Source organism: Pleurodeles waltl, chromosome 7 (genome assembly GCF_031143425.1).
Source record: "Pleurodeles waltl isolate 20211129_DDA chromosome 7, aPleWal1.hap1.20221129, whole genome shotgun sequence".
NCBI lineage: Eukaryota > Metazoa > Chordata > Amphibia > Caudata > Salamandridae > Pleurodeles > Pleurodeles waltl.
The window spans coordinates 44,080,685-44,106,236 of NC_090446.1; the positions used below are offsets into that span (position 1 = coordinate 44,080,685).

The 25,552-nt window shown below is 41.0% G+C and overlaps 1 protein-coding gene across 4 annotated transcripts in view; it reads left to right on the forward strand.

Moving 5' to 3' along the window:
• The first annotated feature begins 775 nt into the window (after positions 1–775).
• The window catches only part of LOC138303593 (putative DBH-like monooxygenase protein 2), a 186,845-nt gene continuing 162,068 nt past the window's right edge, over positions 776–25,552 (forward strand). For 2 of the 4 annotated variants that reach the window (XM_069242867.1, XM_069242866.1), the window contains exons 1-6: positions 776–1,102; positions 8,992–9,138; positions 10,110–10,271; positions 16,130–16,213; positions 22,014–22,178; positions 24,161–24,263. In XM_069242867.1, the coding sequence (XP_069098968.1) occupies positions 833–1,102; positions 8,992–9,138; positions 10,110–10,271; positions 16,130–16,213; positions 22,014–22,178; positions 24,161–24,263 (931 nt within the window). In that variant the 5' untranslated portion in view covers positions 776–832. Of the gene's footprint in view, positions 1,103–4,763; positions 4,883–4,919; positions 5,364–8,991; positions 9,139–10,109; positions 10,272–16,129; positions 16,214–22,013; positions 22,179–24,160; positions 24,264–25,552 lie in introns of those variants that run through there. The other 2 variants (XM_069242868.1, XM_069242869.1) reach the window with 2 other exon arrangements.

Sequence of the window (25,552 nt, forward strand, 5' to 3'; positions counted from 1 at the left end):
TCTGTATTTGCTTTGCACCTTCAAGAGAAGCCTTGGACTAATCGACGTACACTACAACTTTGTGTCAGGTGCTACAGGGGTAGTACTTGACACAGCTGGTTAGGACCAATTGTAGATCAGTCCCTGGGACAGCAGGAGAAAAGGGCCACTACCCCCACAGTCAGACCCAGTAACCCCAGACTTCTGATTGCCTCTGATAGGGGTTCTGACAGCCCCAGTGGTGGACATATCTACCAACTAGACAGATTATATGAAATACAGTAGTAAAGTTACAAGGAGATTCTATTGTAGGAGGGACCAGGTCACATTAGAGGGGGTGTAGACTTATAAATCTATACATAGATGTAAATCCACTCAGAAATGGTCAATAGCAAAAAGTGTAGAGTTACGTTTAAGTGTAGTAGTAAATATGTATGTGAATAAATGTATATATATACTTCTTCAGGACTAGGAAATTTACAGCTGGGAAACTTGTATGGTTAGTGCAGCTGGCTAACCATACAAAGTACTATGAACCACTTTCTCTCTTTTACTACTTTGCCAAACAACCTGCTAGACAGGAAATGCTGGACGATTATTGAGAAACTACAGAAGCCACAGGGATGTTCACTCAGGAGATCAAAAAAATCTCCTAAATTTCAGTTAGATTTCTGCCCCGGGTGATTATAAGTCAAGGCGTTTCTGGTACACAACAGTGTGGCAATCTACTCTTTTTTGTCCTCCGTGGGTAGGTGATAAATACCAGGTGCACATGCTACAGTCCTCAGAGCAGCACTGTTACAAAGAGAGGATTGGTGTGTGTTATTGCATACTGAAGGGACCACTGGAGACCATGAGCTGCCAAGGATTATTATTTCTCTCCTTGATGCCCCTTGTTCTGGGCCAGCTGGCTGACCTGAGGTTTAATAAGACCCTGGACACTGAAGGTAGAGTTCTCCTGCTGTGGGACTTCAACAAGACCACTGAGGAGATCACCTTTGCACTTCACGTGAGGACCACTGGATGGATTGGATTCGGACTGAGCCCCAGCGGGGGCATGACGGGGGCAGACATTGTGATTGGTGGAGTGTCACCATCATCAAACCAATCCACTTATTTTGCAGTAAGTGCACTAAAGATTCCCTGTGGGCATCTGGGTTATATAAAGAATGGATTAGCATCACCAAATGTTCATATTAAACTGCAGTGGACCATCCGCCCATGAACTCTGCACTCCTTTGGAAATTATAACCCTTTACAGATAGTGCCTAAAGATAGGAGAATGCAGAAGCGGACAGGCAGCGAGAAAGGGATAAAGCAGCTATAAGGCCCAGTGGCGAAAAAGTGGTGCTAAAGCTGACACCTGTCCTAAATGTAGCTGACCAGTTAAGGATAGCTGTAAACAAATGCAGTGAATTATTTTTCCATTCATTCAATGTAGAACAATGTTAAAAAAGTGGTTTCCAGGGGGAGCAAATGGTTATGTCGTGGGTCAAACATGACAAAAAACGAGTTCACATCATTTTAGCATTGCTTTTTGGATGAAACTATATCGGAGGGAAAAGTATGTTTCTTCCGTTTTCAATACATAGGAAGAAAATTAGTTCACCATCAAGGTCTATTTATAAAGAAGAAATATTTTCATAGATTAGAAATTCTTTTTAAAAGCTCAATTAAACCTTAAACATAGTTTATAAATAAAGGCCTACTAACACATTGCAGTGGGTTTCATTCACAAAAGTGATGCAAATCCAGAGTAAGGTTTATGGTAGATTTCGTTTCCAATGCAATCCATGGTTTGTTTTGGAAAGTTGCATACATTAGTGCAAATAATGCTCTGGGGCATATTCTGCTACTTTGCACCCAAGAGACCTACCAGTGGTGGAACGTGGGCATTCCCACGCAAACACACATTGGTTTTAAAAGAAATCTCAAAAACGTATAGGTAGTAATACCTCACAGAAATTTGCATCTCATTAAGGCTCATCAAGGCTCAAGTGTTTTTGCAACAGAATAGCATTTTCAATATTTTAGCCATATATATTAATAAATATATTATTGTGTGTTCAATTTAAGGTGAATAATTATATAATAATGTTTAAAATCCTGTTGAAAAATGTGTCTGATGTACTCATTGTCACAAAATAAGAAGTATGAATTAATGGGGGGGAATGCAACGGCAACCTGAATTTTAGTTTTAATTATCTATAATTCTTGACATTTGTTATACTTGATGTTTTAGATAACTAAGATAATGCTAGTGCCTGTGATTTTATTTTGTGTTGTAGTGTTGTGATGTTATATGTTTGTAGAAAGGTTGCTGAATAAAGTTTATTTCAAGCGATTTGAATACATTTACACTTTGTAGTAAGTTTACAACTTTCGGTATTCACAAACTTTAATTGTTCACTTTTTTAAAAAGTGTAAGTTACATGTCTCCTCCCCCATAGCAATACGATATGCTTTTTCTTTAGTGGGTAGATGATGTCCCTCCCTAAACCCTCTTACTCTCTGCTAATTCAAACTCCTTCAATATTAAGTCCGCCCCTTTTCTTTACCCTGTGCCCCCTCACATTTTCTACTACAATCCGCACCTACATGTGCAGACTCCACAGTGGGAGAGAAAACTCTACACAGATAAGTAAAAGCAAAACCTACACTTTGCAGCAAGTTTAGTAGTTTTGTGGCGATGCGTTTGTGTAGTGTAGTGTGGAAGAAGCATACAAAATACACACTTGGGAGTGTCCTGACCATGTCTCTTTTTTTCTTAATTTTCTTGGATTTTTATAAAACATAAACAACATATACATCTCCAGAGTGTTATATCTGGCTACAATGTGCAGCCATGTTGAGGCAATTGTAACCCAAGCCATGTTCAGGCAATAACAGTACTATAGGTTATCAGCAACAAAACACATTACAGTGAAATAATTACAGGACTACCGCAACACTCCTTATCAGTCCATAATATCCTGTCAATCCAGATGAGTCCATACGAAGTAAGATCCTTTTCCTGATGTTTAAAAACATCGGTTTTGCAAGTAAACAAATGTAGGAACATCCACAGCCAGAGACCACACGGTTCGTCACAAACTTGACTTTTTCAAGGCCAATGCGTAACCAATTACAGCCGAAGACAGAGTAGGCAAGAAGCGACGCAGCAAAATATAGTGTTCAGTTTGGCAATTGATGCCATGCACTGCGTAAGCCTCATCAGGAATTACCCTAGTTTGTATTCAAAACACAACAGTAATAGCAAACGCAGAAGATGTTGATGAGGACTGCAGATGAATCTTTCTCCACTTACAGTGAAACAGGCACAGGAGCAGACGTAGAGACTTTGATATCCCTTAGGGGGTTATTCCAACTTTGGAGGAGGTGGTAATCCGTCCCAAAAGTGACGGTAAAGTGGCGGATTTACCACCAGCCGTATTACGAGTCCATTATATCCTATGGAACTTGTAATACGCTGGTGGTATAACCGTCACTTTACCGTCACTTTTGGGACGGATTACCACCTCCTCCGAAGTTGGAATAACCCCCTTAGTCTCTAGCAACAGGAGGCAAGCCAACAAGCCCATGGAGATCACTGTGGGTTGTGGACCCGTCCGCCGAAATCTAGATCCCATTATAGCCTATGAGATTTAGATTTCTTTGGACAGGATATTTGTCACAGTTGTGACAGTATAACCTGTCCGTCAAGTTCTAAATCAGGCCTTATATGTTCAAGGATGCCAATTCGCCCAAATACTCAATCTCTGTGGATAGTTTATGCCAACAAACATTTGGTAACCATAGCATTCAACATAATGTTTATCAACTCCAACTCCTTGCAAAATATAGACTAATCCAACCTTGTGAGATTCCACTGCATGGTCTCTGGATCTTTAATAAACATCACTAGGCGAGGAAAACACTGTTAGCAAAGTAATCATAAGTCAAGTTCATTTAAATGAGTAATTTATCATCTCACGATCCTTAAATACTGCTTACTGATGTTATTATTTTTAATACAATTGTAATTATTATTATCACTGTTCCCAACAGCAGTCATAAAATGCTTCACTGCTATTGAATTCTCACGGTCTTTCCTTACCGTGGTGTATTAAGCAAATTCCCGGTATATACTGAGCTAAAAGAGGTGTGGCAAAACTGGAAATCTGGGTGTGTTGGGGACGGGGTGTTTACGTAGCGCTGGCCCAAGAGGGATGAGGTCTGACTTGTGTCATCTTAAAAAGTCTGGGATGCAGGCCGTGGGAAGAGAGTGTTTTTACCGCGTGCTTGTGGTCGCCGGGAGGTTTTTAGCTCATTCAAGGGAAGTAATTCCCGTTTGTCGGCGGCAGGTGTAGGGTTTTGTAATCAACTGTTTGAATAATTCTGCTGTGACACTTGGAAAGTATAAACTGTCGGTTTATGAGCGTTATGACGGGAATAGGGCTAGGCACTGCATGTTGTACAGGTGAAAGTTATCAGGGCGCTTTGAAGAATCTTTTGTTTCCCACCGATGGGATGAAAAGGTTGTTGCATCACTGCTGAGGGGCATCAGTGGCCTGGTACACACGGGTGGACTGGGGAGGAGGTGTGAGGTCATGCCATTGAGATGAAGGTTTAATGTACGGGTGGTTTGCCCAGAGGCATTATTACTAACAATGAACTGCATTTGCCTTACACAACGAACGAGTTTCCGTCTTTGTTACCCAACGTGGTTTGTTCCGCCTCCCACAAGTCACGCCACATTCCTCAAATGTTACTGATGTGAAAACTTGTGAGGCGCGGCACGGAATGACAGCTTCTAGCTGGCTGAGAGAGACGAGACTCCACACACCACAGCCAGGGTGAGAGCGCGGGTGGAAACTGAGCGTCGGTGGGATGTGCGCCGTGTCCACAGACACCAAGCACACGGGTACCCCTCAGCCTCGCGGTGCACTGTGGGATCACTGCGGAGGGATGAGGCGGCCTCCGGCTCTGCATGGCCACTGGTGATCACCATAATTGTGCTGTTTCCCCTTGTCTTCAGCACTGAGACTCATGTTTTAACTGAGTTTGAAACTGAAATTTCGCCAGAATGGTTTTAAACGTTGTACTTTCTAAAGTTGCAGCATTTGTCGGCTTTGTATAACAGCCTATCCGGATGAAAGTACCTGAAAGTTACCGATTTTGGGAGAGAATTTGCATAGAAAAAAAGCAATTTCCGTAACCAGACGCTTTCACGTGTTATGTTTTTTCGAAGGAGAGCAAGTTTTGTTTTTCCCTTTATTTTTCAAGCCAAGTTACCTAGGGGAGGAGACATCGGCGCCCTTTGTTACCGTATCCGGTGACTTCAGTCGGAAAGGGAAGTAGAGTGACACAGGAGAGAAAGTTTGAGGACAACTGGAGTGTTACCTGTGAGAATCATGAGTGAGGCCGCCTCACACCGCCCGAAGGAATGAATGAAAAGATTATTTAATTTATTAATGCACATTTATAAACTTGAAACCATGATTCTTAGAAGGTATCCTAGCAAATTCGAAGAACGAAATGGATAAACAACCCATAATTAAAAGTCATGACGATAAAGACGCGTTTTTTTCTTTTTTTCCCTAATTATTTCCAGTAGAATATAGACTCTACCAAACACGCCTGTTGTACATTTCCATATAACATGATATATGTGGCAGGAATTATTGTTACACCTCCCACAGTTCTCATGCAACAATAATTTGTCTCAATACATTTTGTTAGGCTTCCAATACTAGTTATGCAAACATTTTTTTAAAAAAATACGTTTTGCTTTTCAGAGAAATGTAGTTCTCTCCTGCAACAATGACCTCCAGACTTCCAGTGAATATTCTTCCTGTAATAAAAAATTGCAAGTATAATCTTCTTGCACATTCTGTAGAACAGGAATATAATTGTATAATTATATATAGGATAAAGAACCCTCTACCATCTGTTCTAAGGATATTGTAAGTCACCGAGGAGTTCCATGGCCATGTAGCGGAACGAGGCCGAATGCCTAATTCCTTAGTAAGATGAATGAATTCCCAGGTGACTTGCCCAGCAGGGGGCACTTTATTGCTATTGGTACATGCTCACCCAACACCCTTCCTGCAAACCTCTTAAACCCAGGCTGTCTTTCTCATTTGTATGGATGAGGACGTATGTTTGCAGACATGATAAATAAAAGTGAGTGCTAATATTCTTTTTAGCGCACTGAAAAAGCAGCCATTTGAGCAAAATTTGATGCAAAATGAAATTAGAATGGGTCTAATGTAAGTAAGAATTAAAATGCGAGGGCTCAGAATGTGTAGAGAGGGGCAGAGATTCCATTTTTCCCCTATTAAGCTTTAGGCTCTTATTACCAATGCCCGACTGGGAAAGCGATCCTCATCTCACCTTTGTGATAATTATTATTATATAACTATTGCCTATCGTAAGTTTCGCCCCTCAAATTGAGGCTTCACATGCTGACACCCTGTTTAACACACTGAATTCTGTATGTTTTGCCTTTTTTATGGGTCCTCCCCGCTGGAATTTATCAGGGGCAAATTCTGACACCATTTGTAATTCGGATCCATCTGCAAGCATGTGTTTGCACAGGAATAGGAATGTAGCTCTGCTCTTATAATCAGGGTATTAGTGTGCACAGAATCAGCATGTTGCAATAAATATCTCCTTTCCACACTTTGGCCCTGGCTACGAGTTTGGCGGTTGGCAAAGCCGAGCGTCCTAGCCGTGGTGAAGAGGCCGCCGTCGGGTGGCGGTCTCCCCACCGGCCGTACTACGATTTTCCCACTGGGCTGACGGGCGTGGAACCAAGGTTCCCGCCTGTCAGCCCAGTGGAAAAGGGGCAGCAGCATTGTTGCCGGCTCAAAATAGAGCCGGTGGTAATGCTGCCGCATGCAGGGGACACCAGCACCCTTGAGAATGCGCAACATGCGTAGAACAGACAGTGCACATTTCAAGGGTGCTGGGCAGGGGCCCTCCTGTGGCCCCTGCACTTGTTCTCCACCTGCCTTTTCATGGCAGTTGTACCACCATGAAAACGTTGGCGGAGAACAAAGTTGTAATCAGCAGGGGGGTGCTGACTTCAGCACCTCCTTGGCAGATTACAACCTGTACCGCTGTCATACCGTCAGAATTGGGGATTCTGGTGGAGGCAGGAGTAGGTTGGCAGGTCTACCCACCAACATTGTAATGTAGCAGTTGGACCACCAGAACCACGGTGGTCCGACCGCCACAGTGAGTCTGGTAGTGTGTTGACCGCCAGACTCGTAATTAGGCCCTTTGTGTATTGTTTAAACTGCAGGCGCAATAAAGCTCTGTGACTTGCCTTGCACCTGAACCGGGGGCTGTGGCAGGAGGCATTATCACAATTTAACTCATCTCTAATGTTATTACAGTTGGCAGCAATGTCATCTTCACTTTTAAAGAAGGGCGACTTCTTTAATTTCTTGTTAATTCCCTTGAGAAATCCAAGTTTAATGGCACTAGGTGCATTTCACAACACACACTATGAAGCTGTCAAGTTGTTTACCTTACACTTTGCATTCCGATAGCATAACAAGGGGGTGTGGGCTGGATTATGGATTGGGATGGGGGAAATTTACAAAAAATATATATTTTTAAAAAACGAGCACAATCGCGCTGTGAAAAACCTTGAATCCTCCAAGCTGCACCTGGATACAATAGAAATAAACTCGTAGTCATGCAAAGCGCTCGACTACTGCCCAGCAAGATTATGCTGCATAGGAAATAAAAAGAAAAGGTAGCCCATAAACGTAGCAGAAAACACAGAGCCTCTGATGTTTTCAAGCATGCTTTCACTAATTAAATCAAGCGAATTTTAAAAGGCAAGCCCATGAACCAACCAAAGTGACGGGTGTGTCATGGGCGTGGTTACAAGCCCACAGAGACATTAGATGGGACAGAGCGCCTGTGCACGCTTGACCCTAAAAAAAGCCCCCCAAAGTGTTTTTTTTTAATTGCATAGAGCGCACACAGGCCCTTTAGGTATATGTGTGCTCTAAAGCTCTGAGTGGGTGGTGTGAGTGGGAGAAAGAGACTGAAAAAGATAAATTGAGATAGAGGAAGAAAGAGAGTGAGAGCGAGAGAGACAGAGAGCTTTTCATGCTTTGATGAATTATATACTTATAATGAGATATTTCTGGACCAATTGAAAGGAAAAATGTATTTGTCAGTTAAAAAGAGTGAGATCACCTTTCAGTGTTAACCTTAAACTTTTGCAGTTTAAAATAAATTAAAGAAGAAAAATGAACAAAGACACACCTTTGTGCCCTGGGGGTGTCCCTCTGCAACCCCTAACACCAGAGCTAAGGGGTGAGGGTGACTCTACCTAGGCCCCTTTTCTTATTTTTTCACTTTTTTTTCTGGGACTCGGCTGAAGTCCCAACATGGCTGCCATCACTTACTTGTAGAAGTGTTGTCAGCCAATCAGATCTCAGTACAAGATCGGGAGGGTCCACAGAGACTTCACATCCCTGTATATTCATACTTGAATTTTCTCAAAAATTACTGAGTGGATTTGCACCAAATAAGAAAAAGGGCGCTTTCTGGACTAAGAGCTACCACCTAATTTGGTGTAATTCCATCCAGAAATGGTGGCTGTAGATCTGTTCAAAATCCATACGGGAATTAACATTGGAAACACACCTTTTTTGACCTCCTCTTTTTCTCGGCCGCCGCTTGACAGATCACCCTGAAACTTTCCAGACAACAGGTGACGTGACTGTCAAATTTTTTTGGAAAACTTTGTGAAGATTCATCAAGCGGCTCAAAAGATATAGAAAAGTCCAAAAACGTTTTTCCTATAGAAACAAGGTCCTAAGTATAACTACCTAGTGGTGACTGCCTATATACTGATATATATATTTTATATATATAACCTACCTTATAATACTCATCATGTGTCCTAAAGGCTATAAGTGCAAGAGGCAAGCGTTATATTGGCATAGAACCACAGTATAGTATTTCTGTACTGCAAGATAATTTGTACATTGTACTTCGTTTCAGGACTACCATGGTATTGGGGAAGTTACCCCAGTGCGGGATGCTGTGCAAAACTACAAACTTAAGTTCTTGTCTGAAAATGACGGACTTACAACCATGAGGTTCAGCCGCAAGTTCAGAACATGTGACCCCTTTGATGTCGATGTCACAGTAAGTGGTTATCATATGAGTGTGGGATGGTTGCCCATGACACAGATAATTATCAGTGTATGTGATGTAATGGAGAATGCAAATTGTGGGGCCAATTCACAAAGGTAAACTCAGACCCGAAGTCTAAGTTTGGACCTGAAGTCTAAAGCTCCAATTCACAAAGGTTAACTTAGACAGGAAGTCTGTGGCCAGACAACAAAGGTAAACTTCAAACAAAAGTTTAAGTTAAGACCAAAAGTCTAAATTTAGACCAAAAGCCTAACTTTACTATGAGTAAAGTTAGACTTTTGATCTACATTTAGATGTTTGGCCTAAGTTTAGACCAAAAGTCTAACTTTACTGTGAGTAAAAAAGTTTAAGTTTAGACCAAAAGTCTAAACTTAGACCAAAAGCCTAACTTTACTCGTAGTAAAGTTTACCTTTGTGATACAGGCCCTAAGTTTAGATCTGAAGTCTAGGTTTAGCCCTGAAGTCGAAGAGCCCTATACGCAAAGGTAAACGTAAACCTGAACTCAGAGTTTAGATATGAAGTCTAGGTTTAGAGCTTTGTAAACTGGACTTCAGGTCTAAATTTAGACTTCAGGTCTAAGGTTACCTTTGTGAAATGGGCTCCGTGGCGTGATTAGCCCTATCTCTTTTTATCACCGTTGCCTGGCATATTGATTTCGTGTGATGATCACCATTAGGTGAGACGGCAGCATACTGGTAATTTAATTTTTTGTGATGGTGATTTAGTGCTGCTGTTGTCCAGGGGTTACATGTTAACTGACTGTAATAGAGATAACCATTATAACGGATGACATTGAAAACTTGGAGCAATTATGAGTGAAAATATGTCCTTGCAAAGTACAAACATGGGCAATGATTCATTTATTCACCCACCCCATCCCACCTCTGTCAGAGAGTCTAGAAAATTTCAGATAAAGCTTAAAGTATTCAACAGTAAACTTTTCTGCCTTCTCTTTCTGTAGGCGAACACCCAGCGCATCATCGCCGCGTATGGGACTTCTGACACCATTCGCTACCATGGAGCCAGTCAACGTTTCATGGCATCCGTCCAGCTGCTGTCAGAAGCACCAGTCTCAGGACCAGATCCAGAGCCATCCTTCACCTATGACATAAAAATGTCCAATGTGAGCATCATATGTCAAGTTCATTAAGCTGTTTCCAAGTATTCATATGAAACTGTGCCTCACATGTTTGACAGAGGGATCAGTTGGGCTCTGCACATTAAACACTGTTTTTTCAAGGCCTCTGAATAAACTCTCCTGACTTGGCACTGCTTCTAAAACACAGCAATAGGACATGAGTTATAGTTTAAAATATCAGTTTTCTGTCCCAGAAAATGGTTCTTTATGTTGCTCTTTGGGCTACGTCATACTGATATAAGCAGTGCAAAGACATTCTTTCATTAAAAGGCAGTTTTCATGTGTGGTGCCAGCCTTAAGTATCTATCTTTTCCTGAAAGTGGCATGCTGCTTTGAGCCTCTCATTTCTTAGTACTTCTAGATCCTCTCTTTGTTCAGCAGTATTTTCTCTTCCAGTGGATGTCCATATTTTCCCAGCTTTTTTCTCATGTTGTGTTCTGCTGTTAATATTGTATCTCCTTCAGGGATTACAAGCTAAGGTAAATATAAGTGGTTGTTCATAATATCTGACGGAAAAAACACCACCATACCCTGGAGCAGAAAATCATGGATGAGAAGGCTACACTCCCCTGCAATCCCCAGCAGGTTCAGGGATTATAGCAGCTGGTGAAAGGTGTGAGAGATGAGGTATTCAGGGTGCTGTGGGTGTAACCATGCAAAATGTGTTGGCGGGCGGTTCCATGTAGCAATATTGATAACAAAAATATAGGGCCTGATTATGACCGTGGAAGATGGGATACTCCGTCACAAACGTGACGGTTACCCCGTCCTACAGATTCCAAGTTCTATTATAACCTATGGAACTTCTAAAAGTGCAGGTGGGATATCTGTCACATTTGTGACGGAGTATCCCATCAGCCAAGGGTGGAATCAGGCCCATAGTCTGACAGAAATATTGCAGCCTAACTATTGTTTACAAAGAAATTGCTCAATTGAGTGTAACTATGTTTTAACCATTAAACCCAGTGGGCGCAATATTTTTATAAACAATATTTAGGACACAATATTTTTATAAAATAAGTTTTAGGCACAGAGATTCTGGTTCAATATAGACACATGGGTAAGCAGCAGTAGAGACTTCAGGGTGGGTGCATTGCTAGTGATAGCTTTGTTCTGGGAGAGTGTGTGGCTCCGAGCAGAGATCTGGGACTGCTGCCTAGCTCCAGATCTACTGTCCTGAGCAGCCCCCATGGCTATAGAATACGTTTTCCACTGCTACGAAGGGCCACAGATTTTGCCTTTCATTTTTAATTTATTGAGGAGGTTCATACTCTTTCAGTTTAAAAAAAATAGCAAAGAGTTGGAAATCTTTTGGTTAAGAATGTATGTGAAGTTCAGAATGAGACAAGAAGGGGCCTCACTTTCTCCAAAAAACTCCTTTAAAAGTTGGATTCCCTAAGCTATTCAATGAGGCCCCACCAAGTAAAATTACTTGATTAAACTAGATGAAAAATTACTATATGTTCAACTCTAATATATAGACATTAGTGCTGGGTCAACTTACAGGGTCTTCTATCATGTCTGAAAATTATTACAGAGTCAACTCTCATGCCTGAACATTACTACAGGATCACCTTTCAGGGTCAGCTCTCATTCCTGAACATTACAACAGGTTCAACTCTCATGTCTGAACATTACTACTGGGTAAAATTTCATATCTGAACATTGCTACAGGGTCAACTCTTATTTTTGACACAGCTTAAATGGTCAATGTCATCAGGGCTGGAAGACAACTCACCTTTTAGTGAGGGAGAAAATAGTGCCAACCTGGTCTTAAGTGCCTCCAAGGCACTCTAGTCCTGGCGGAAGCTCTTAGGATTTGAAGAATGAAAAGGCAGCAGGGGATGTTGCTATTAGGGTTAATTGAGTTATTATGTGTCTGCCAGGATTGTGTAAAAGCTCAGAATTTCCAATAACTTCTGCAACCATCAGTGCACAAATCACAAGCTGCAGACGTCTATGTTACCTACTCACAAACTGCATGTGGTAGTAAGTTTAGTAGTACTACAATAATACTACTAAAGTATTACAAAATGCTATTCACAAACCTGTGGATGTAAATCTCCACCTCTCCTCCTTTTCTAGAGGAAGATACTCACACATGTAGTTTTTCTACTTGGTAGTTACTATGGGAGGGAACGGGTGAGCGGTTGAAAAATTGAGTGCACTTCTTAAAAATAGGTGGGGTTTAGGGAAGTGTAAGAAGGAGATAACGGGGGACTAGTGGGATATATGTAAGGATGTGTACCCACCCACGTATAGTAAGCACATTCCTATGCACAAACTCCACTTCTAAAAATTATTACAGCCAAAAGAGACCCCACACATGACATTCACTGGTACTGCAAAACACTCCCATAAAATAATAAAGGAGGCAGAAACATAAAATAAAAACCTGCTGCAAAAACTGTTACATTAGAACTAAAGTTAATATTTAAACAATTGCTTACTGAATGGGGCTCTGATGAAAGCTATCATGTCATGGAGGAGTGACATGAGAAGAGAAATGCTTATGTGAAAATAGAGAGGGAGAAGAGAAGGAGCATTTAGGTAGGGTCAGATATCTGTAAGAAAGTGTAATCTTCACCATCAAACCTACAGGGCTACTTCCACGCATTCATGAGACTGAGACATTAGTTCAAGAAAGACTTTGGATTCTAGGTCAATGTTATCAAACCTATGTGTCAATGGGATAGCTCTCGAATCATGTTAACAGGGAGGAATGTTGGTCATAGCCAGTGCCAAGATGGACCTGCTGCTTAGGTTGTTATACCAGGTTAAATGCAAGGAGTGCAAATAAGTATTACTTTCATGAAAACGTTGTGAAATTGCAAGTAGATCGCAGAAATGCGAAATGAAAAGTGCATATGAGGGTTTACTTAACATTTAAAAGACACAAACTATTGCAAACAATAAAATGTGTTGCTCAACAAGCAATGTCTCTTATTGAGACCATTTCTACTGAAACCAGTTTCCCACAGGGGAAAGTATGTAGCATTCTATGTGACACCAAATGGTGAGAATTATCTAGGGAATCAAAGAAACTTGGCAGGCTGAAAACCCCTGTGAAAAGTGGGCAGAATGTATTTTCTGTAATTGACAGCATGCCTGTTAAATGCCACAGCCAACTCAAAATCAGGATTGATCTTTATTGTTTAGATTATTGCTGGCACAGTATTTTTAAGTTGGTTTACTATATTGTTCTAAAATACATTAGAACTAAAGCTCTCATTCCAAGTGGGCATAATGATCCTCAATATTTTCCCCACCCAGAGTTATTGGGAAATAAGGACAATTATGAGCATTTGAGCAGTAACATATGAAAATGGACTTACTTTGTCAACTTCCACACTATTTCATCTAGAAACTTTGTCTGCTTGCAGGAGGTGAAATCTCTGGGTGAATCACCATGGAGCTAGTTGCTGCCGGTGGCATCGTCAGTCAAAAACCATAGAGCTGTGGTGCTCCTGCAGGCTTATAGTTCAGAGGCGGCTGCTATCAACTGTCACCGGCCCATTGGAATTGACTGGTTACTGGAAAAAAGGTCCTAAATGGAGACCTGTTGGGGTGAGCAAGATATGCTGTGGGTTTTCCAAGCAAAGGTTTGACATGCCATACTTTCAAGCAGATAGGGAATTCACCTCAGATGAGAGAAGAATGCCCAGTGATTGGATTCATGCCAGTCTGAAAGACTGGAAAAAAACTGACCATTCTGATGACGTTTTCTTATACTTTGTAACCAGTGCTTGTTTTGTAAAAAAAAAAGTGCAGGGGACTGATATTTTGGTCAGAAGTCAGTGGTCAGAGCTACCATTATAAGGGGGTGTCTACGACCAACACTGTGAAGTCTTGATTACACTTCATGCCTCTTTAATCCACCACCAGACATTTCCTGCCTCTTTATCGAACTCTTGCAGGTTATCTTTCATCCCTCATTTCCCCCTTTATCAGTGACTCCCCTCCCATTTTATTGATAGAATACCACCTGACAAAATAGTTGGTAGTCATTGCAATGAAATGCAGACCTCAAGATCACGTCTGAACTGAATAGAGGACTAAAGAAGGACTGCCCTGTTGTTCCTTAGACCCAGGAAAGAGAAGAATGTGCCTGTGGTGCCTTGCTTAAGGAGAAGTTTGTCCTTTTGCACCAGGCAGATGAAGTGATTCCAAGAGTCATTTGGCTTACTTCCTGTTCAAGGTGCAGGGCCACAAAAACTGAAGAAGCCTACTTTGGTGAGTGGTATCCACAACCGTATGACCACTGCTGAACACCGAAGTGCAGCCTGGGAGACCAAGTCCAATGCTCAAAAGGTGCTCCGATTCTTCTGGACTCTGGAAAGTTATCAGAGTGCAGTTTGATCACCAAAGAATCAAATTAGCCTCAACCAAAGGGAACTGCTGGTTTTGCTGTGGTCTGAAACTAGTAGACCAGCGGCAACTGGTTTTTGGCTTGACTTCACCCTGATTTCGAGGGACATTGACCCCTGTAGTCTAACTCACCCCACCATGACCGTGTACTGAGGAGTAGGCCCAGGACTAACCCCTTCCTCAGCACAGCATCTACAGCATGCTTCAGCATTTTCAGCATCCTGTATCCCTTGCATCAGGACAACTCATTTAAAGTCTATGCTGGATGGTTCCTAAGGACTAGAGCTGGACCAGAGTCTACTCTGGCTTTGAGGTAATTGTTTACATAAGCCTTACCGGTCCCTTTCACTTGCTTCCTACAAGAGATGATCATCCCAATTAAGCCGGAATACCCAAACACAACTTCTTTAAAGTTTCCAAATGTTTTTAAAGTTACGGCTAACTGTGGCGGTGGTCAATATGTGTTTACTTTCAAGTGAAAAGCTGTGATTTATACATTGCTTGAATATTTATATATCAAGAACCCTCCTTTGATATCTATAAATTCATTATAAATTAGCTATTTTTATGAATTGATGTTGGAGTTCTTTGTTGTGTTTCTTTCTTGTTCAGCTGTGTTGGTACTTCTAAACGCTTTGCAATTGATCCTTTGACACAGCTTGACTGCTCAAAGTCACAGATTCTCAAGGTTGAGCTAAGGTTTTCTCAAACAAGACTGACTGGAGCCAAGATGGGTTGGTTAGTGCATTACACAGTGAGGACCCACAATCACATCATATAAAACACTACATTCCTGAGCCGTTCACAAAGTCAAAGCCGCCCTTGGCAGTCAACTTCCACCATGTGAATGCCAACTGCAAGCACTGGAGAGAGAAGACCAGGAGAAAAGGGACCACTGCATCATCCCCATGATGTTCACTTGCAGCATGCTCATTTAATTCGAAATACAAAACAGTTCCTTAAGAAAAAAATTCAATTTGAGATTAATGTAGGGTTGAAGACCTGCTGTGCCTTGTGTGGCTCCCACTCTGCATTCATAGGCTTTCAGTAGGATTTGCAAAATGGAGGACAGCCTCAATTATATTCCTGTTGAATTCATCAAATCCTATTGAATGATCATATTGCACAGTGATAGATCTGTACATGTGTTGCAGCATATGCTGCAGTGCAAAATGTTCTTCAATGTCTGTCAAATCACTTCATTGCATATGATTTAGGGCTTCAACCTAACCAAGATGGAAAATTCCTCTACAGGTGTTTTAAACGTACATCAACAATGGTTCACTATTTTTTCCAAACAAGATTGTACTACGTAATTCTCTAAAATAGATACTAGATTCTACGCCGTATAGGATTTCTGTCTTGATCCTGTTTCCTCCTGGCTCTGTAATTACAGTTCGTTAGAATGATCTTCATTATTGACAGTCAAGGTTGGTGCAAATCTAACATCATTCTTCTTTCTCCCCAATGTTTAGTTTTCTATACCATCTGATGCAACCACCTACGGCTGTGCATACATTCCACTGCCACAACTGCCTGAGAAAAATCATATCTATAAGGTAATGTTTTTCTACTTCCTCAATATAATCCAATAATTTGTTTCTACTTCCTCAATATAATCCAATTTCTATGAGACCAAGTTGCCATGTGGTTCACTACACACCTCATATTATATCATCACAAGGAAAGGACATTCCTGCATTATTACTCCAATGATGTGGTGAATTTATTTGCAAACCCCTACCTTATGAAGGAGTATGTTCACACACTCACATCACATAGGCCTGTAGATATTGTGTCCTGCACATGAGCATTACTGCATTTGTTCAGATTCCAGAAAGCAGACATCTAAAATGTATTTGATCATGGTAAAGTTCGGCGTTCTGAACAAAGCCCACTGTATTAGTCAACCTAAAACCAGCATTGTCAGGGGAACTAGTGAGGTTGAGGACAATCTGTCAGGGACACTAGCAGAGTTCAGAATAAGACAAGGTAAGGGGGGTAGCTGGTCTATGCAGGGACAAAGTTTTCCTGAAAAGAGGCTAAATGTAAACAAGGGAGTACCTGACGGCTAGGAGGAAAGCTGGATGGAAGCTGAAAACTCAAGCAAGTTGAAATAGTTAGTGAACAGGGAACTGGGAAGTCTGCAGTGGAGACTATTACAGTAACACAAGTACAAATAACAGGAAGGTGAAAGCAGGTAAACAATAGACAAGTTCTGATAAATGATAGTTTGTCTGCTCCTCAGAAGAGATCTCTTTGAGAAGTAAAAAGACCTTACATGAAGGGAAGTCACAGATTAATTTCACATAGTTTAGGAAGACACTAAGCAGCTCCTATGGAGAAGAAGCAATGTGAGGTTCTCTCTGCCAGAGGCACAAGCCTTGGAGAATAACTGGCAACTTTTAGAAGCAATAAAAGGTGCCAGTTATTCAGGACAGTAAAATGACATACAAGAAGAGAAGAGAAGAATAACAGGAGAAGGTACAAGGCAACAGAAACTAAGCTCAGAGAAAAGTTGGACTGGAAAAGAGGTCAATATCTGAACAGGAATATACAGAACTGTGAATACTTTGAATCTGCACACTAGCTAGGAAAGGATAGAAATAATGCAGTTGGAAAAGGTACATGGAATAAAAGACTAGGAATCTGCATATGCAAGACAGGTCTAGATGTGTGCAGCCAGAACTAGGAACAAGGCAAACTATGCAACTAAGAGGTCAGATAAATAAGGGACAGACACAAACAATAAGAACAAGACCATGCAATCAACAAGTATGAAAGCAGAAATCAAAAAGTAAGCCTGGAATAATGTAGTAGGGTCAAAAAGAGTGTTAGGAGACCCAGCAGTAAGGTAATTTGTGAGTAGCTGCACTCTCGGCTCACCATGCAGAAGTAGTTGGGGACTCCTGGGAAGACCACGGGTGCAGGGAGAGAACCCGGTACAAGGAATCAGGAAACCACCAATGAAGGGAAGGCAGAACTGGGACTTAGAAATAGTAAGACCAGGGAAATCAGCTGACACAAGATTGGGCACAAGAAAGCTGGGAACAGAGTGTGGGTCAGAGCCAAGAGAGACAAAAGTCCAGCATATAGATGTTTAGAGGCCAGACAGGCCGGAGGAATCAGGAATAATGATAGAATACCATCACTAGGCAGTAATAGGGGCAGGATTTAGGGACAGAAGTGACTACAGTGATCATGATGCTTTAGGAAATTAGTGCAGAAGCCTGGCTCGATAAAAGAATTAACTGGAAATTAAAAGTAAAGAAGTGTATATCATTCTGTTGGGGGATAAAGGCAGGACCCTAAAAAACCTTTGTCCTTGCCGCTTAGTGGTCGGATGGTAATAATCTAACAAGAATTTGGAGATGTTATCAGGAAAAAAAACTGTGAACAACTAGCAAGACTAGCACTGGTCTCCTTATGGTGATCCAATCCCAATTGAATTTGGTATGCCAGAAGCCCGACAGTAGTAAGCCACCAACACAATATGAGATAATAGTCCAAAACATTAGACACAAAATAGTTGTGCAATAGTATGTATTCTGTCTGGTATCCAACCAATAAATCTGTGACAATGGGGTGTCATTTTAACAGGGCCAACATAGATCCCAAGTACAAACAAAAAAAAACAAAATCACCCAATCATGTGGTCTGTTTAGTCAATACAGGAAGAGGAATTCATAAATTGGCAAAAACACAGAGACTTGCTATGCTATGGTATGGAATTGATAGCGTGCATGATTAACTCCAGGGTGTCCTTGGGCTGGGCTTTAGGGACTCCAGAGACTGCCTACATGAAGGCCAGTTACTCTGCAGAAGGGAAGTAAGTTATTTATGGCCCAGATATAGTTAGATAAGAACGTCTAAAAGACATTCAGCTGATGATCGGGGACTGCAGCGCAGGGAGCAGCAGTGCTGAATTTGGGTCGGTAGTTTCCAGTGCACAGCACCTGCACCTAAATGTCAGCATCAGCACCTATGACAGTCTGCCACATAGTGGTGCTGTTTGTCTAATTTAGAGATGAGCACAACAACAGTGGTTTCTTAGTCCAATATACATTACAAATGACTAATATCTGCTGCCTAAGTCATTCTTATAGCATTGAGTAGCATGGGAGAGTCTGAATTGTCACATTTAGTGTGATGATTAATAGTTGTGTTGTGTTGGCACTGTCATTGGCAGTGCAGGCAGGGGCAATGAGTGGTGAGAGCTGCAGTGGACTCCTTTACAAATTAAGCTCTGAATTGTAGTATGTGTGTGAAGGTAAGTTGGCCCACATAGATGGTATGCTCCGAAGACAATACACATGGACTTGAAAATGATCCTTCTAGCAGGTGGGCCCAAAGAAGGAATTTCCTACAAGCTAATGCAAACAGACATTTGGGGAGAATGAGTTTAAGATGAGCAACAGCATTCTTTTGCTTTGGGAATGCTGTAGTAAGCAAGCGAGAGAACCCAGAAAGAAAGAGTTACAATAGTTAGGATAGTTAAGATGTTTAAGTTTGGTAGCATGAACAACCAAGCGCCGGGACTCAAAAGGTTGAATTTTGCACAAAGTTTGTAAAGAAAAAAAACAGACCAAGAAGAGTTTATTAAATTGTAAAAATAAAGAAATGTTATGTTCAAGATGGATTCCTGTGCACTGTAGACATGGAAACTAGTGCAGAGCCAAGCTGTAAAGGCCAGTGGTCAGCATGTAAATCTTGAGGAAAGTTGTCACCTTAGACTAAAAGGACCTTGGTCTTGCCAGTGTTATGTATGAGGGAATTGCTGTTATCCTCTCAACACCCTTCATTAGGCAATGTTGAAAATTGATCCTAGCATCTTGAGAATAATCATCAAGGGAAAGGAGAATCTGCGTGTCATCAGCATAATATATGAACCTGGGCCCATCCAGGCATATAAGCTGAACCAAGGGGCCCTGACATACCTTAGAAACTGTAGGACTGAAGGAAGACCCTGAAAGACAACATGTGAAAGAGTTTAACATTTAGAATGGAAAGAAGGGGGTTTAACAACTTGTGAATGATTAGTGTTATATGACTTGATTCAAGCCAATACACTGACTTGAATCCCTGCATAGTCAGGCAATCTAAAGGCTGATTGTGGGAAACTATATTGAAAGCAGCAGACAGGACCAGAAGGACCAGGGCAGAAGTCCTGCCTAGTCCACCAGCATATGAAGATTGTGAAAAACAGGCATTAAAGCAGGCTCTCTGCTGTGTGATAACCCACAGTTATAATAGGCACCATCCAGGATACTGCTAGGTTCAAGAAATTGTTAAATATGTCTGTTTCTACATAAAAGTCTTAAGAAAGAGTGAGAGATAGGAGAGAAAATTCCTCAAGATAGAAGAATCAGCAGCTGTTTTATTTAAGCAGTGGGATCATCAAAGTGTATTTCCAACAGGAGAGACCAGAAGCAGTGGAAATAGATTTATTACAGATAGTCTGTAATGCCTGAGCCACCAAAGCAGAAACCTGGCACATGATGTGCATGGGACAAGTGTCAATCAGAGAGGCAGAGGAAGTAAAGGATATAAGTGCTTCAAAGTCTCTTAGGGACAAAGAAGAGAAACAAGACAGAAGACAAGAATTAGCTGTACCAGTCTGCGGTAGCGGGAAGGGAAAAACAGTGCTCTCAGGGTATGAGTGATAAAAAAGCAATTTTATCAGTAAAATATAATAATAAAACTGTTGCACACATCCTGGGATTGCTCCAGTGTGGAGACAGTACAGTCCGGTGATTCCGAAGAATGAACAATAATAAAAAAAAACTTCTCATATTATTGTGAGAGACAAAAGTCCTGGCTGCATAATTGGCCCTCGTGGTCTGGACCAGTCACATATAAGAATGGAGTGCTGCTCTGAACGCAGCCTTCCAGGTGGGAGTGCAGTCCCCATGCAACCTATGATTCATCTTTTTGCTTTAGGATTCAACCCCCTTGTGGGCAAGGTTATACTAGGGAGCCATGGGACACAACTGGTAAGACTGAGTTATGACTGGAAGCACAAGTTCAAGTGTTGAATTCATCCAGCAATTGAAGCTTTCCAGGTCTTTGTCAGTAGCAGAGATGCAAGATGGGCCCCCTAACGCATTAAGGGGCAGTTGTAAGAAAAGTGGCGCTGCATCCAATGCAGCGCCTCTTTTTTTGCACTCCTTAGTGCCCCCCTAATGCACCATGGTGGTACGTAGTGAACTACCGTCAAAATATTTGCCTCTAGTTTGGTGCTTTGCAGGATTAGCGTAAAAAATGTTGACGCTAATCCTGCAAAGCACACTCAGGCCTGTTATAAATAATGGTGTTCCTCCTTTTGATGCCTGCTCTGTGCAGTCCTTAAAAATGCAGCAAAGAAATGGTGCAAGGAAATCTTTTAGATTTCTTTGCGTAATTTTTTTAGTCCTCCTAACGGGGGTACGACCCCCTTGCATACATTTTCTTTGTAAATATGGCACAGCATTCTTGCCATAATATCACTACATTAGCATAAAGATGAGGCTGTGGTCAGCCAGGAATCGTCTCACTATAGATTTGCCTCACACAGAAGTCATGGTGGTCCATTGATCAAGGAAGGAATTGTTCCTGGCTGCGGTTTGAAGTACTCAATGAAAGTAGGTTTAAGATGATGGCTGGACAACACTAGAATTAATTACCAAAGCAATTTGGGTACTTAAAAATGTGTGACCTTCCGCCCTTAATCTATTGGTGTTGGATATGTCTCAGATTTTCAGGAAAACCACAGATTGTGTAGATGATTGTCATTTAGATGAAATGTATGTGAAATAGTCATATGTGAATGTCCTGACATTTTGACATGGTTTACGTTGTTGTGAACCCACATGTAAATGAAGAACTAGGTAGTCAAATGTTAAAATCTGATAAATTGTAGGTTTAACTTAGTCTTTTTTTCTACGCATAGTCTGATATGTTTTTGATTGAATGTAATTACCCAAAAGATATGAATGAATGTATAGGTCCTTATCCTCTCATTGACAAAGTTTACATGTACATTTTTTACTCCTGATACATGTCTCGCTTGTCATTGTGCATTTTCAAAGCCATCCTGGTACCGCTCAAGCACAAACACTTGAGTCAAATGTGTGGATTTTTGGGCATCTTAGAAATGTGCTTTATATCACCATTAAACATTTCCCTCTTGCATTAACAACAGAGGGATTGAAATTAAATTCACTCCCATGATAAATAATAGTAATTTGACTTGAATCTTTCCTCTGCTTATCATTTTATTGAGTGCAATATATATGCCCCCGCAATATTTCCCTCCTTTTTAGCACAAGAAAGAAAATGTACTTTCTGTAACTCATTTTCTACTCTGTGATCCCCTCACAGTTTGATTCGATCATACAAGATGGCAACGAAGATGTGGTTCATCACATTCTGGTCTACGCCTGTCCAAACTCCACCAACGTCACCATTGCACCTGCGACATGTAATGACAATCCAGACTTTTATGCCTGTTCTGAGGTGATTGTTGGATGGGCTGTTGGCGGCAAGGTGAGTGAATGAATAGACAGCTGTGCTTGCCCAAAGTTTGCGGTTATAGTTACATGCACCATTGCATACTGGATGGATTATATCATGGAGGTGGGGAATTTCATGACATCTATAAGGCTGGCTCTCTCAGCATTGTTGTCGCTTCAGGGAAGCTTTCCATGTTGCTCAATCATCAGTTCTATTTGGATCCATCATCTTTTGTCTTCTTCTGCATCACAATCAGTTCCTTTGTATCTAAAAGGTTCACCTCCTCTCTGGTACCCTCTGTTACTCAACCATAACAGGCTCCTTTACTCGTCTCTCACCTCCTCCTCCTGTTTTTTTCCATGCACTGATTAACCTTCTTGGAGAACTATTTTCAATTATACTCAGAACTGATTAAATGGGCCAAACTCAGGGGGCCTCATTCACAAGCCCTTTGGGTCACAGCTGCATCTTTTTCTTAAGCTGTGGTGGCTCTAGCAGTGCACTGCACTGATCCAGATTTATAAACTAACACATTGGGCCCTGTGCATTAGTTTGTAATGCCAAGCATCGTATTATATCTGTGCCAGGCAAAAAGCCACGCAGAACTGAGGCAGTGAAATTTACAACATTTCACTGTGTCATTCTGTGACTTCATTGAGTAAAATGTTACTGCCTGCTTTGAGGCAAAGCAGGTGTAAAATTGATGCAGGGCTTTTTCCAGTGGGAGCCTCCTTGCATTGCTGGAGAAGGGTCATTTTTACGATAATACTCCGGTGCATGAATTTAGTGCCAACAGATGCATCAGAATTTCTGATGCATCTGTGAAAACGTGCACCATTGAGCTCTTTATTGTAAATACAGCACATCCATGGCGTCATTAGGGGATCTTAGGGAAGCACAAGAAATATGATGCATCAATGCAGGTGCATCAGATTCTTGTAAATGAGGCCCTGGTGTGGAAGTGTAGAAGCAGGATGAGGGAAAACCAAAGAAAAAGTAGAATACAAATTTGAGTGCAATTGTCAGGTCTATGTCACAGTGTAACAAGCCTAAAGAAAAGCGTGAAATGTCACACAAACAGCACAAAAGGAGCTATAAATCAGGACAAATACAATACACTAGCAGCAGTGGCCCAGTATTCTCTTTTAGGCGCTCTTTAAGTCAAAGCAATAAAGAGATGGAGAAAGGGGAGGTAAGCTAAGATGGAAAGGGACACGCAAAATAAAACAAGAATAGGAGAACGAAAGTGGGCTCATGAAGTAGATAAATAAAAGAAGAGAGACAGCAAATGGGCAAAAGACATTTTGAGGCAAAAGAAGGGGGCTAAGTAAGCATCCGGATGGATAATAGAAAAAAGTAAAGAATAAAAAAAGAGGAAAGAGGATGGTAGATAAAATTAACATCAAGTATCATTAGAAAACAGAAAACTATAAATGTAGCAAGATGTCTCACATATACATTTGAGGTTGAGTGTCAGTTCTAGTAATCAAAACAATATAGCCAAAGAATAGGTATTAACTGAAACATATAATCCTTTGTTTCTAGTCTTAATGAAAAAGGCTTGAACTTGAGTACTCAGCAACAAATTCAGATTTAATCGGTGCAATATGTTAGGACGTGAATCTACTCCAAAGAAAACTAGTGAGAGTGAGACTTTATGAGAGTTGAGATGTTACTGAGATCACAGCCAGTTGAAAATCATTTTCATGAGAAGACCCAGAATTATACTAAACCAGGTTCTTTTGAGATTCATAACTCTTGCTTGTACCTGATTCGCTCAACCATGAATATTCACCTTGCTCACTATTCACTTTCCCTCACTGTGACCAAGTCAATTTGCCTCATATTGGTGTCAATTTATTTTAATTCAAAAGTGCATTGTGTGTCATATTTACTGTTTTACTGTTTTATGAATGATCCATCAGCGCCTAAACACATCTTTTGAACATAAGTGGCATGGCCACCTCCTTGCTTGTCTCCATTTTGTTATAATGATTTATTTTCCTCCTTGCCAGGCATTCACATTCCCCAGCAATACTGGGATCCCACTGGGCAAAGGTGTTGCTCCAACCTACGTCAGACTAGAAATCCACTATAACAACGAAATGTTACAGAGCGGTAGGTGCTCAGGTGTGGGTACCGCTGCTTGCCTTTACCTCAAGAGTGCATGTTCTACTTTACAGACAACCAGATCACTTGGGATCACAGATGTTGCTTCTTTATAGCGTCTTAATTTCTTGGTATTGCATCCTTGATTGTGACAGTATCACATTCAGGGTAATCTACAGCATTATTGTGCACCAAAGTAAAACGTGGAAATGTGTCCATTTAGGAAAAAGCTGCAAAAAACAAATACATAACTACACAGATACACAAACCATTACAATGACTTTTAGCAACTTGTAGCAGTATAGCAAAAGTAATACTAATTTGAAGCAAACTTTCTTTTTGATATTTTAAATTTTTTTATTTTTGTTTATGTCATTAAAAAGTGCCTCATATATAGGAGCATTTTTTCACCAGTTTCCAGAACTATTTTCCTTTCTTTTATACACTGCAGTCCCAATTTCCTCCATTGAAAAACATCTTTGCGTATTTAAGGTGAAAGGACCCTCCCCGGGCTGTTAGATAAAGAAGACATATTTCCCTCTTACAGATTTGTCTTCATCTCCACAATTGGATGGCCCATTTCTGAAATCTAGACAGAGCTTTCAATACCTTGGCATACACATATCCAAGAAGAAGAATAGTATAAAAAGAACATATTTTAATGACGTAAGTGGCATACTGGAGGGTATATATGGCACACTGGAGGATCCTTACGTTAACCCTGTAAAAGTGTGCTACATTGGGAAAGATGATTACCGTGGCGCAATTTAGTAAAACTTGTATGTGATTAAAACTGTGACATTTAATGTAAAAAATGTACTGGTAAAATAAATACCGGAGTACGGGTATCATAGTATGTATTCCGCCATATCTATCTGTAGATCAATGGATAACAAATAAGAAAATATTCAATATATAAGTGCAGGATGACCTGAAACGTGTGGCTTTATACTTAGGTCTAGTTGGTAATGTTTGTGTGCTGAACTTGTCAGCAGAAGTTGAAAATCTGAAATGTAGGGAAGGTATCATCTAAAATGTGGCCCTCAATTTGGGAGTATCACTACCCTGCAACGTGTCCTTCTATCCAGTCCTCTTGGGATTTAAGGTGTGATTTAGACCTTGGCTGACAGGTTACTCGTTCACAACGGTGGCAAATATCCCATCTTCTGAAATCTAAAACCCATTGAACATAACAGCATTTACATTTTGGTAGCTGGGATATCCGTTACTGTTGTGATAGAGTAACCCATTCACCAAGTTCTTAATCAGGCCCTTAATTTCTTGGCAGGTCTGCAAAT